General features: G+C 51.1%; 1 protein-coding gene across 2 annotated transcripts in view; it reads left to right on the top strand.

The window, feature by feature from the left end:
* The window catches only part of CDC42BPG (CDC42 binding protein kinase gamma), a 78,862-nt gene that overhangs the window by 54,232 nt on the left and 11,416 nt on the right, over positions 1-13,214 (top strand). Inside the window, exons 19-28 of one of the 2 annotated variants that reach the window (XM_061606421.1) lie at positions 85-233; positions 1,557-1,645; positions 3,311-3,363; positions 4,663-4,755; positions 7,020-7,097; positions 8,406-8,511; positions 9,750-9,883; positions 10,846-10,985; positions 11,798-11,879; positions 12,832-13,048. In XM_061606421.1, the coding sequence (XP_061462405.1) occupies positions 85-233; positions 1,557-1,645; positions 3,311-3,363; positions 4,663-4,755; positions 7,020-7,097; positions 8,406-8,511; positions 9,750-9,883; positions 10,846-10,985; positions 11,798-11,879; positions 12,832-13,048 (1,141 nt within the window). Of the gene's footprint in view, positions 1-84; positions 234-1,556; positions 1,646-3,310; positions 3,364-4,659; positions 4,756-7,019; positions 7,098-8,405; positions 8,512-9,749; positions 9,884-10,845; positions 10,986-11,797; positions 11,880-12,831; positions 13,049-13,214 lie in introns of both variants that reach the window. The other variant, XM_061606420.1, reaches the window with a different exon arrangement.

Genomic DNA, 13,214 nt, shown 5'->3' with positions numbered 1-13,214 from the left:
CAGCTGCTGCAACTGCTGGCCCCATAACCAGCCCAGTTTGCTGCTCCTACCCTGCAGACACTCTTCCCTTGCCTCCTGCTCTAGGACACACTCTGGAAGGCTCGACGGCTGCAAAAAGTGGAGGCCTCAGCCAGGCTGGAGCTGCAGTCGGCGCTGGAGGCTGAGATCCGGGCCAAACAAGGCGTCCAGGAGGAGCTGGACAAGCTGAAGGTGGCCCATTTGGCGGCTAAGCGGTGAGCAGGCATTGAGGGTGGTGGTGGTGGCAGTGGTGGCAAGTGGTGAGGGAGAGGGAGAGCAGAGCGGAAGGATCAGCCACCCTGGCAGAGCGGGTGACCGAATAAGCTAGAGGAAACATTTGAGAATCATGCCTGATGCAGAAGCAGCCTGGGGCGCAGCGGTGGTGTGTGGGACTGATTTATTTATTATTTGATTTATATCCCGCCCTTCCTCCCAGCAGGAGCCCAACTGATGGGTTGTAGTCCAAAACATCTGAAAGGGGGCAAGACTGGCGAAAGCTGTGCAGACGTTAGAGCAGGAATTTGGGAGGCTTTAAAAGAAAAGTGTTGTTATAATTTATTATTATAATTAATTTATGAATCGCCTTCTGCACAATCATCTCAAGGCAACGCACAATAAAAGCAGCAAAAAACAACACCACCAAAGACGGTAGATGTATTGAAGACAAAAGCAACACTGAAGCCCATGGCAGAGAGCCATTCATCCAGCTGGGAAAGCCTGTTGAACCAAAATGTCTTCCAGAAAAGTGCAGATAGTGGACGCCTGTTGTATCTGGACAGGAATTAGCCCTGTCCTCCATGAGTTTGTCTGTCAGGCGTTACTGGCCACGAGGACTCTGCTCTGCCTCCACTGTTGGAGGCAGCGTGCTGGGAGGAATCCCAAGTAGGGAGAGGCCTGCTGTGGTGCTCAGGTCCTGCTTGGGGGCTCCTCCCAGGAAGGTCTGGTTGGCCGCCATGACAGCAGGATGCAGGATTAGATGGGACTTTGGCTCTTCTGGTGTAATGTTCTTAAGAAACCCTTCACATTTGCATTTGGATCATAGAATCATAGAACAGTAGAATTAGAAGGGGCCTATAAGGCCATCAAGTCCAACCCCCTGTGCAATCTGTGGATCCCTTGTTCCAGCCTCATGAGGTCCCATGGGACAGCAGCAACGCCCAAGTTCAGCTGCTGCAAACATTGTCAAAACCCTGGAAGCCAAGAGGTGGCTTCTCCTAGAGGTATCCACAGTGTCCTTACTGGAGCAATTAATACAGACGCCTTTGAAGTGAAGAGAGAGGTGGAGACCTATTAAACCTTTTAAAAACAGCAAGAGATGGTTTGTTGCAGTCTGCATCAGGCCCAGGGTGGTGTGATTGTTTCGTCCAGACAGCTGCCCTGTGAACAGCCGAAGCCGTTGAAGGATTCTTTTCATTGCCACAAACCTCTTCTCCTTTAAACTTTGTACCGGGGTGGAGGACAGGCCCTCTGATGGATGCTGAATTTCTCTGCATGCCATAAAGTAACATTTCCCTCCCCCACCCACCTGTATCCAAAAGCCAATTGCAGGAGGCAGAGAATCAGAACAGGGTGTTGCATCTGGAGCTGGAGAAGGCAAAGGCGGAGCTGAAGGGCCGGTCCCTGGAAGGTAAGATGCAGCCTGGGGCTTGTGTCTGTGCAGCAGCACTAAGCCCCCCAAGGACTTATCCCAGCAGTGGGGCAAGGTGCAAGCCTTTGGGAAATGAGTAGGGTTCGATGTCCCCATTGCTCAGGTCTCAGTGTCTGCAACAGGGATGGAGCGCTGGTGGCCTGCCAGATGTTGCTGGACGGCAGCCCCAGCATGGCCAATGGGGCAGGGATGATGATGGGGCTGGAGTCCAACAACATCTGGAGGATGCCAGCGCCTCACTCCTGACCTAGGGCCATCAAAGTATTTGTCATTTCTGGCCAAAGAAGACAGTCACTTGTCCTGACAGACCAGAAACCTAATGTTGCTTCTGTGCTCGTGCCCTTTAGCACAGCTGAGGAGGCGCTGCTTGTCCACAATCAGAACTGAAACGCTGGTTCCACGTGGCACGTGGTATGGGGCCGCGTTCTCTGTAACATCTGACAATGACAGATAAGATTGTGAGTTGTGATGGGACTTCAGCTACAGGAAGTGTGCTTAGGGCTACAGACTTCAGTCAGTCAATTTCATTGATTCAAGCAACTCTCTCTCAACACCTTATTAAGGCAACTTTAATTAGTTGTCTGCCTTCCATCTTTTGGCTGGACAGGTTTTCCCCTGAATGGCAATTCATCTACTGAGGAGGGGTCTGAGGCAGGTGCTCTCGGGAGTTGCAGTTTTGTGCCACCCCTTTAATTAGTAGTTACCTGTTCTAAGAGGAATTGCTCTTTTATTTTACTTTATTTTATTATGAACAGAATTCAATAGAGAATCTACTAATTTAAGGGTCAAATCAGTAATGTCGTGCCTGAGTCTGAAGCGGAAATGACTAACTGAAGGGACAGTAGTCCCCAAGAAGCCTCAACAGCACTTTGCCAATCCACCACTGGACAGGCTCGCACTGCAGCAATTGTGTATTTATTTATTTATTTATTTTTTAAGGCAGGAGGGAAACACTGGAATGAACAGGTTGGCCCTGTCATCTGGATTCTCTATTAAAAGGGAACAAAGAGTTTAAATTCAGAGGGAAGCACCGAGCATGGAAGCAACCTAAATTTTAGATATTGGAGGAGGCAACCAAGGAGGGGGGAAAGGCAAGAGGCATGGGGGGGGCACAAGGGATGACTGTAAGGGGAGGTCATTCAGTCTGGGATGTGGACCAAGGGCTTAAGCCAGAAACTTGACACAAACGGTTAATGGGGCAGGAGGATAGACTTGAAGGAGCCGTTAACAATCTCTGGCCCAAAGGAGAAAGATTTTAGAGGGAAAGGGGAGGGCAGCTAACAAGCCAGGTTTAGGCCGTAGGGTCAGCATCTGTGTGATGCTTGTGCTGCACTGTACAGCACCGGGAACGCTCAGGGTTTTTTTTATGGGGAAGGGCCTTAGCTCAGTGGCAGAGCACCCGCTTTGCATGCAGAGGTCCCAGGTCCAGTCCCCAATGGCCTCTCCAGGAAAGACAGGCAGATATCCCCTGCAGTCTCTGGAGAGCCACTGCCAATCAGTGTAGAGAACACTAAGCTGGGTGGGCCAATAGCTCTGACTCGGTGTCGAGTACCTTCTTCCTCTGTGTTCTGGTGCCCGTCTGTGGTCTGTGGTGAAGAATAGAGGCAATCCTCAGAGTGTTCCCTTTCTCTGCTCTTCTGATAGGCATCAAGCACCAAGGACCTCTGATTCCCTTCCTCTCCTTCCGAAGTGCCAACGTAAGTCTCCGGTACTGGCCAGTAATGTTGGTTAGAGAAGCCAAGAGGCAGGGCTCCTGGGTTCAGAACAGAAGGGCCATTAAAATAGCACTCGCTCATAGCAAGATGATCAGAGCTCCACAGCTGGATCAGGCCCAGGGAGGGCCCATCCAGTGCAGTGTCCTGTTCCCCACAGTGGCCAACCAGATATCTCTCCTGCAGAGCACAACGTAACCTTTCTCCTGCACACGATCCCCTTTTCTCTTTTTTAAAAGATGTTTTTAAAGCTTTAAAAAAATTTTTTTTAAACATGTTTTATTTTAATGTATTTTAAAGTCTGTTTTTATGATGTTTTAAAGTGTTTTTAGTGCTTTTGTTTGCCACCCTACTGGGTGGGATATAAATCAAACAATAAACAAACAAATAAACAAACTGCTGTTCGGGGGCATCCGGCCACTGACAATGGTGGCACAGCGTAGCCATCGTGGCTAGTAGCCATTGATAGCCTTATCCTTCTTGAGTTTGTCTAAAGCCATCCAAGTTGGTGGCCATCACTGCCTCTTGTGGGAGTGAGTTCCATAGTTTCACTGTGCGCTGCGTGAAGAAGGACTTTATTTTGTCTGTCCTGAATCTTCTGACATTAAATATCTTAAAGCCAACATTCAATGAAATTTCAAATGTTCAGTCTTTTTTTTTATCTAAATACATTTCAGAAAATTATTGATTAGCTCTTGATTAACACCCTTACATTTTTAATACAGTCATGTTTACTGACTTGTATTTTGTACTGAATATCGCGAGTCTTTACCTGCTTGCTCACTGCCCCAAATTTGCCGCCTGGGCTCCTACTGGGAGGAAGGGCGGGATATAAATCTAATAAATAAATAATAAATAAAATCTTTAAGTGCCGACAGAATCCATAACTGGGAATGTTGAAAAAAAATTCAAAAATGAGAGCTGAATATAAATAGAAACCTGTGCGTGCAGATCCAAGTGCAGAGATCCTGCCGCCCAAGGCAGATGTGGAATGCCAAGCAGGGCTGGTCATCACAGTTGTGAACTATCTCTGGTTTCGGTGGCTCCATGCCTTTGAATACCAGCGATGCTGGGGAGAGGAGTGCCTTTTGCACTGTGATTCTGCTTGCATCTGGTTGGCCTCTGTTGGAAACAGGATGCAGGACTAGATGGACCCACTTTGGAGTGGTCCAGCTGCTCTTACGGTCTTACAGCTTACAGTGCATGTGTGAATGAAGTGCCCCGATAGCAAAATCTGAATGATGCCCACTAACAATCTGCTTGTGTCACCCTGTTTGTCAGAAGGACGCAATTGCTTTTGGGAGCTCCCCAGATTCCCCGGAGGCCACAGAAGGGGCCCAGCTGCACCCAGAACAGCGGAGGAGCCTGCGGTCCAGCGTGAGTTCCATTTTCTGCCATCCCATAACAGGCCGTCCCTCGAGTGGGGAGGCTCCAGTGTTCCCCTTTCTCTGCTGATGCTCATTCTCGGTGTCTCCAAATATAAGAGGAGCTGCCTTCTCTGGAGCCAGGCTGGCCAGCCTTGTGCTGTCTTCAGGGGTCTTTTCCCCAGTCTAGACCCCTTAACCCAAAGAGGCCAGGAAGTGAACTGGGGAATTCAAACGGGCAAAATGCTTCTCCTTGCCCTGGAGATCCGGCAGACGATGCCGTGTTTCCCTGGAAATTGCAGCTGTAAGAACGTGTGGACCTTTTGGAGCCCATCTAGTCCAGGATCCTGTTCCTCTGTTTCCACTGCGGCCCCTGGAATGTCCCAATGGGGGAAGCCCTAGTAATAATAATAATAGAATTTTATTTGTTAGTCGCCCATCTGTCTGACTTAACAGACACTCTGGGCGACTTACACAATATAAAATACAATTTAAAACATATTCATACAACAGTCACCATATTAAACAACAATACATCTAAACCACCCGTTAGTAATACAACATAATAGCCTAACCCACCCCAGAAATCCCGTAGGCCTGCCTGAATAACAAGGTCTTTAAGGCTCGACAAAAAGCCATCAGGGAGGAGGCATGTCGAAGGTCAAAAGGAAGCAAGTTCCAGAGGGTGGGGGCCACGACCGAGAAGGCCCTCTCTCTGGTCCGCACCAGCTTAGCTGTTTTCACCGGTGGGACCGAGAGAAGGTCTTGTGAGGCCGATCTTGTTTGGCGGCATATTTGGTGATACTGGAGGCGTTCCTTCAGATAAACTGGGCCGAAACCGTATAGGGCTTTAAAGGTTAATACCAACACCTTGAATTGGGCCCAGTATACAACTGGCAACCAGTGTAGCTCCATCAACACTGGGGTGACATGATCCCGGCGACGGCTATGCTTTATTAAGCGTGCCGCCGCATTCTGTACCAGCTGCAATTTCCGGACCGTCTTCAAGGGTAACCCCACGTAGAGCGCATTACAGTAGTCTAATCGAGAGGAGACCAGGGCATGTATCACTCGTGGAAGCAGATGTATAGGAAGGTAGGGTCGCAGCCTCTGTACCAGATGAAGTTGGTATCAGGCTGCCCGACTTACTGCAGATACCTAGGGCTCCATGGACAATTGAGAGTCCAAAATGACCCCCAGGCTGCGGACCTGGTCCTTTAGGGGCAATCTCACCCCTAGAGAAGGACAGGAGCGCGAAAGTCCTCCCCACTCGTGCTCCCAGCAGCTGATCAGGCTGCCTTTGATACTGGAGGTAATAAGCCATGGTGACCAGTAGCCACTGATAGCCTTTGATATTCCTCCATTAATTTGCTGAATTTCCTTTTAAAAGTGATCTAGATTGACTACTGCCAGTGCATCATGTGGGAGCAAATTACATAGTTTAACTGCATGAAGAAGGAACTTTCTTCTGTCTGTCCTGACAAGGTGGTTTATCATTGCCTCCCTCTGAGGCTGAGAGGCAGTGTCTGGCCCAAGGTCACCCAGCGAGCTTCATGGCTGTGTGGGGATTCGAACCCTGGTCTCCCAGGTCATAGTCCAACACCTTAACCACTACACCACACTGGGTCTCTCATCATCATCATCAGTGCATCTTGTGGGAGCAAATTACATAGTTTAACTGCGTTCTTTTGTCTGTCCTGAATCTCCCATCACGGTTCAGTTTCATTGGAGTTTTGGCCCTTTTAGGTCCTAGTGAGAAAAACTCTGTATCCGCTTTCTCCACACCGTATATAATTTTATACACCTCTATCATGTCCCTCCTTATTCATATGTTTTTCCAAAATAAAAACCTCTATAAACATTTGCTGCGAATTTTCCTTATAGGCGAGTTGCTCCAGCCCTTTGATCGCGTTGGTTGCCCTCGGAGAAAGCCAAGCTGAAACAGCAGTAGGGCAGGCGTCAGGGGCTGGCATTGCTGGGTGTCTGCCAAAGCCCCCACCCCAGCAGGGGGGCGCTCCTTGTGGCCTCTGCCTCTTGACCAGTCCTCTCCAGGCATATGGGGCATGGCTAGACCAAGGGGGATGAGCTGTGGCCAGTGTTGTGGGTTGGATTGCCCGGGGGCAACTAAATGCACAGTGATGACAATGGCAAGGAGGTTGATTCACTGAACGGGAGAGAGGGGAACCTGCTATAGAAAAGTGGATAGTGGGAGGTTTGGATTAGCCAAGAGGCCTTGCAAAGCAGAGCAGCCACAGTGATTTCTCTCTTTCGCTGAAGGCGTCGCAGTCCTCCACCCAGTCCGTAGTGGGCACCATGGAGAGCAGCAGCAGCAGCAGCAGCTCTGGATCCCTGAAGGTAACAGGCTGTCGGCCTCAATATCTTTGTCTGTCCCTGTTTCTCTGCATGATTCTGGACTGAGTGCCCCGGCTGAGGAGGAGGCTGCTCTTTCCTTCCCCGGGCCTTTTCAAACGGGGCTCAGAAGATTGCTTAGTGGGGAGGGAAAGGCACTTTGTACATGTTTGGAGGGATTGTCTTCACAGAGTCCCAAATTGAGCAGGGCTGGCTCCAGTTCTGTGGAGGCCCTTCTGCACTGGGCAGTCACCCTGGCCATAGGCTTGCCTGGCAGAAGTGGCAGTTGTCTCACACAACTGCCGTTGTAAATTTTTTGCAGTGCCCGAAGGTGCTTCTGTGCCAGGTGCTCTGGGGCATTGTGGGACATGCCTTGGGGGCCCTGACTGGCAGGCCTACAGGTGAGGCCTGTGGGACCTCAAGATGTTTTTCCAAGACTCCAACAGCGAGGGCCTTGCTGTGGCTCCCCCTTGGAGCGCAGGACAGCCATTTTCCAACAGCTGCACGGGCTTTTCAGACAACGTTCGAAGTGTTTGTGATGACCTTGAAAGCCCGAATTGGTTTAATCCCCTGATAACTGAAGGACCGTCTCCTCCGCTGCTGGCCTCTACACTCTTAACGGGTGTTGGTGGGTGGGTCTTGCTGTTTTTCATGTCCTGACAGTGATGGAGGCACAGTGGGTGAGAGGGGCCCTCTCTGGGTGGCTGCACCCAAACACTGCAATTACCTTTCCCCGGAAGTTGGCTTCACCCACCCCCCCGCTAACTTTTTATCATTTGGTCAAACCTTTTTCTGGAAGGCATTTGGTCTGTTAGGTTGAATCTTCCTTTAAAAAGGAAATCAGTCTGTTTGATCCAGAGCTTGGAAAAGTTACTTTTTTGAACTACAACTCCCATCAGCCCAATCCAGTGGCCATGCTGGCTGGGGCTGATGGGAGTTGTAGTTCAAAAAAGTAACTTTTCCAAGCTCTGGTTTGATCCAGCCTCTGCATTTTTAATGTGAGGGGGAGTCTTAATCAGAGCTTGGAAAAGTTACTTTTTTGGACTACAACTCCTATCAGCCCACTCCAGTGGCCATGCTGGCTGGGGCTGATGGAGTTGTAGTTTGAAAAAGTAACTTTTCCAAGCTCTGGTCTTAATTCTTAATTCATGTATGTTTTTAGAATAGCTGGAAGTTGCCCGGAGCATTTTGACTGCAATGGAAAGGCAGAGTATACCATTTCTAAATAAATAAAGCATTTAATCCCCCTTTCCCTCCCTCCCTCCCTCCCTCCTTTCACATACACCCTTCCCGCTTCGCCCTCTGTTTCTCTAGCCCAAGACCCACAGCTTCAAAACGCACAGCTTCTCCACACCCACCAAGTGCATGCGCTGCACATCGTTACTGGTTGGGCTGGTCCGGCAGGGCTTGGTTTGCGAGGGTGAGTGACATCTTGCCAGGTGGTGGGAAGTGAGTACAGATCAAGGGGGGAAGCATCACTCAGTGGTTAGAGCACCTGCTTTGCATGCAGCAGGCCCCAGGTTCAGTCTGTAGGAAGGGCTGAGGAAGAATCATAGAATAGTAGAGTTGGAAGGGGCCTAATAAGGCCATCAAGTCCAACAAATACACCCTCCCTCCCTCCCCCCACCCCTCCTGGTCTGAAGCCCCGAAGAGCTGCTGCTAGTTTGTGTACTGTAGACCAGGAGAGGCTTCAGGCTTGTGGGATCTATTCTGTGTTTTTGCTGGAACCCGGAGATCCTGCAAAATATGTGCACTTAGAATTAAAGACATCTGAGCCTGGTCCCTGGTCCTGAGAAATGAACTGAACTCACACAAAATTCCGTCTCTGGCGACCCCCACTGCAAGCGTTTCAAGAATACATATAATTGTGTGTGCGTGTGTGGGGGGGTGTCATTTTGTTGTTACCATTGTTATATAAGTGGGAGTCAGAAATCTTTGCTGATCCTCTTCAAATCGCCCGGAGATCTACCAGTTGATCCCGATCCGCCTTCTGCTCACCCCTGGTGTGTCAACAATACTGAGCTGGTTGGACCCAGCGCAGATTCCTTAGTTCCTGGGGCCGGGGGGAGGGTTTGACAACACTCTGTCATCACCCGAGCAGGATCCAGGTCTGCGCACCAAGCGAGCGATTTCTGGCATTCACTAGTTAAATTCCCCAGAGCAAAGGAGCTACCACAGGACTGACTTCCAGCCATGGTGCAGTTAACGTAATTTTGGGCTCTGGGCGCAATGGTCTTACACCCCTCCCTCTTTCGACAGGAATGTGCACCTTCTTCGCTGACTTTAAAGTGTGGCCATCCCAGCCCTGCAGTTGCATTGGGAGTGGGGGTGCGGGAGGGTGTCTCCAGCTCATTCTGCTGGGGGGGGGGATTCTGCCCTGGCATTGGAATCAACCGTGGATGCCTCTGGCTGCTGCAATTGCACAGCAAAGGACTGGCACGCGGGGGAGACTTTGCCTCTGTTGCTGCTGCCCCAAATGTCATAATCCATCCTCAGAACTTTTGTGCATACAGCAATCTGTGCATGCTGTAAGCCGGTCAATGAAATGGCCTCCCCGGGACCACGTGCTGAGTTCAGATTCTCCTGCCTGCCCTGCAAGGGGTGCAGAGGGCCTGTGGCTGCACGTTCATGCTTCCTCCTCCTCCTCCGTTTTTCCAGCTTGTAACTTCATCTGTCATGTGTCCTGTGCCGGAGCAGCCTCCATCTGCCCGCTGCCCCCTGAGCAGCTCCAGAAGACCCTGGGGGTCAACCCAGCAAGTGGGACAGGGACTGCCTTTGAGGGATTCCTGTCGGTAAGGCGCTGAGTCTCCCCGCCCCAAACCCTTAGCTAGTGTTGGGCAGGGCAAGGCCCAGGAGCTTAGTGGCAGAGCGTGTCATGTTTTGCATGCAGAAGGCCCAAGGTCAGTCCCTGGTGACCCCTCCGGAGAAGGCTGAGGAAGATCTCTGTCTCAAAGCCTGCAGAGCTGTGGCCAGCCAGTCCAGACCAGGGTGGCTAATGCCAGTTCAGGGGTGAAGCAAATTCTGCCATGCCCCCCACAAAGACCCCATCAGTTTTGGCAGCAGTGTCAAAAAGAGGGAGGAAATTAAAATGCTGGGCTGGGTGGAGCCATTTGATGGGTGCCAAAGTGGCAGTAACCCCCTCCTCTCCTATATATGTGTTTGTGTGCATGTGAGGTTTTGGTGTGGCCAGACCAGCTTTTGGCTGCACACCCTGCTGGTATGCAGCCCCCAGAGGTTTGGCCAATGGTGGCCAAAAAAGATGACTAGAATTTATGCAATTTGTTTTATGTAACTGTTTTAATGTTGGATTCTTGAGACCTATGACCACGTAATAAAATTCTACTTTTTTAAAAAAAGGAGAGGGGGTGGGTGGGGAGCCTAGGTTTCAATTGCCCCTCCCCCTATCCCTGCCAGAGATTTCCTGTACATAGAAGGGTGGGTGGTTCTATCCAGGGCCCCCCAGAATGTTTCCTGCTGTGTGAGAAGAGGGCTTTGTTGAGACCAACGCATGGAAACTGCAGGGAAGTGGATTTCGGCTAAATGTTAGGAGCAACTTCATTCGGGTGAGAGCTGAGCAACAAGAGGACAGACTTGCCTGGGCAGGAGCAGGGGGCTCTCCGCTGGGGGTCTTTAAGCAGAGAATGGATTGCCAGCTGTCAGGGATGCCTGCATTGAACATGGGGTGAAATAGATGGCCTCCAAGTTCCCTTCCAATTGAAATGTTGTCTGATTGTACCACCTTTCCCCAAAAAAGGTGCCCAAGCCTTCCGGGGTGAAGAAAGGCTGGCAGAGGGCTTTTGCAGTCATCAGTGATTTTAAGATTTTCCTCTTTGATGTGCCAGAGGGGAAGGCAGCACAGAGTGATGGGAGCATCATGCATGTCACGGACATGAGGTAGGGGGTCGCCATGTGTGGAAGGGCACGCAGGAAGCGGCACTGTGGGCTGACGTGTGAGGAAGGCAGGCCAGGGTGAGCCTTAGTACTCAGAGATACCACCCCAGGATCTCTACGGGCCTTCAAGGGAAGAAAAAAGTACATCTTTTGCCCCCTTTTCTTTTTGTTGTCTTGATTCCACTGATTTTCAGTGGGACACCCAACCACTTTTCCACTGCCAATAACTTCCATGTTGTCCATCCAAAAGGCATAAGGTTTGCAGGCATTGTGCTCATATCTAAGGGCATTAGTCCTGCCAAGTAGTGGCCAAGGATGCCAGGTGGTGGCACCAGCCATAGCCCATGTTATTTCGGGGCAGGGGAGCCTCACAACGTGTTGGCGCCAGTACGTAGTGCAAATTTTAGGAGGATTCAGCGCAGGGATGCCCTTTTCAGACGCAGCCCCGCGTAGTTCTGTCCTGACTCTCCTTTGTCCGCTGAATGGCAAGAATTGCCCAAAGTGGGGGAGGTGGCAGCAGGACCCCCACATCTGTCGCTAGGAAGACCTTGTCCACTAGGCCGGGAGGGGGCACCCGGTTCCTTCCATACGTTGTTGAACTCCAATTCCTGGCCTCCCTGACTATTGGCCATGTTGGCTGGGGCTGATGGGAGTTGTAGTCCAAAACCGTCTGGAGGGCCACCATGGACCCCTGCCCCACGCCGAGGTCCTGCACCTCTGGGGGTACTGCTGATGCTGAGCACACAAGGCTCCACCTCATCCACTAAGGAGAGAATGAGGTGTCTCTGACGCGCCTGTTTTTCTCCCCGTCACAGGGATGAGCAGTTCTCTGTGGCCCCGGTGCTGGCCTCGGATGTCATCCATGCAAGCAGCAAAGATGTGCCCTGCATATTCCGGGTAAGCGAGACGGGAGGGAGGGACACAGGAGGAGCATAGAGACGAGCCACCATTACTCAGAAGAATGTTATTTTTCTCACCCTCCAGAAAAAAGGAGGCTGCTTTGCAGAACTTTCTCTGAATATTCTCCAACATTTTGTGTAGCAGCTGCCATTCCTTCCCCCTCCTCATCTGATCACACAGCCTTTGCCAAACTGGTGCCCTGCAGATGTTTGGGACAACTCCCATCAGCCGCAGCCACTGCTGTTCTGCTGACTGGGGCTGATGGGAGCTGTAGTCCAAAACATCGGGAAGGCCCCAGGTTGGGGAAGCTCCCTTGGAACATTAGATCCAGGGCATTGAGGAGGGTCCAAAATGGTGGTCAGGCTGCCAACCCAGTGGCCATTCTTGGCACCGGCAGCAGCAGCAAGAAAAGAAAATCTTAGGAAAAAAGAAATAAGCTGTATTGCATTTAATAGTAAGCCCCACCCTAGAGAAACTGCAAGAGCATTCCTCTACCCTCTGAAGACATTTGGTGAAGGAGTCTCCCCAGTTTTTCTGCCCAGTTTTTCTGCCCAGCTCACAAACAGGGTGGATGACCGTGGGAGGCCATCGGCACCACAGCTGTAGAGAGGGGAATGTGACGTTTGCATGTGCTAAATTATTCTTGATTATCATTAATATCCTGCTAGTCTGCAAAAAGAGAGTGACGATAACTTGCAAGATCAGTAGCGCCATGTAACAGAATCAGTAAAATACAAGCACAAATGCATAAAAACGGCAAGTTTCTAAAAGCACTTACAAAGAACATTGACACCAAAATGGGCCAGCCAGTCAGGTCCAGGGATTCTCCCTCAGGGGGCCCTGTGGCAGTCTCCCCTTTGCCTTCCTCTTCACGACAGCCTTTGGGGTGGCCCGGAGTTCCCTCTGGGGTTGGATTGTCCCTCCCCCCTTACCTGCACCTCCCCCTCAGGTGACAGCCTCCCAGCTGAGTTCCCCTCAGACCACCAGCTCCATGCTGTTCCTGGCTGACAGCGAGGGCGAGATGAGGAAGTGGGTGGAAGTGCTGGCAGAGCTGCACCGCATCCTGCGAGAGAACCATCACCACGACCGCGCCGTCTATGTCCTCAAGGAGGCCTATGACAACGGCCTGCCCTTCATCCCCCACGCCCTCTCAGCAGCCATCATAGGTAGGGAGGAGGGCCGTGGGGAACCAAGGCAGCTGGCCTTCTCTGGCTGGTGCTGAGGGCACGGAAAGTCGCCCTGAGCGCCCCTGCCCGGCACACACGTCTGCGCTGTTCGAGGGCCAGGGCAGACTTTTTGAGTCCCCAGCTGGGAGGTGTGTGTCTAATGGTG

Source organism: Rhineura floridana, chromosome 22, assembly GCF_030035675.1.
Source record: "Rhineura floridana isolate rRhiFlo1 chromosome 22, rRhiFlo1.hap2, whole genome shotgun sequence".
NCBI classification, from domain to species: Eukaryota; Metazoa; Chordata; class Lepidosauria; order Squamata; family Rhineuridae; genus Rhineura; species Rhineura floridana.
This window is presented reverse-complemented; position numbering and strand designations above follow the sequence as displayed.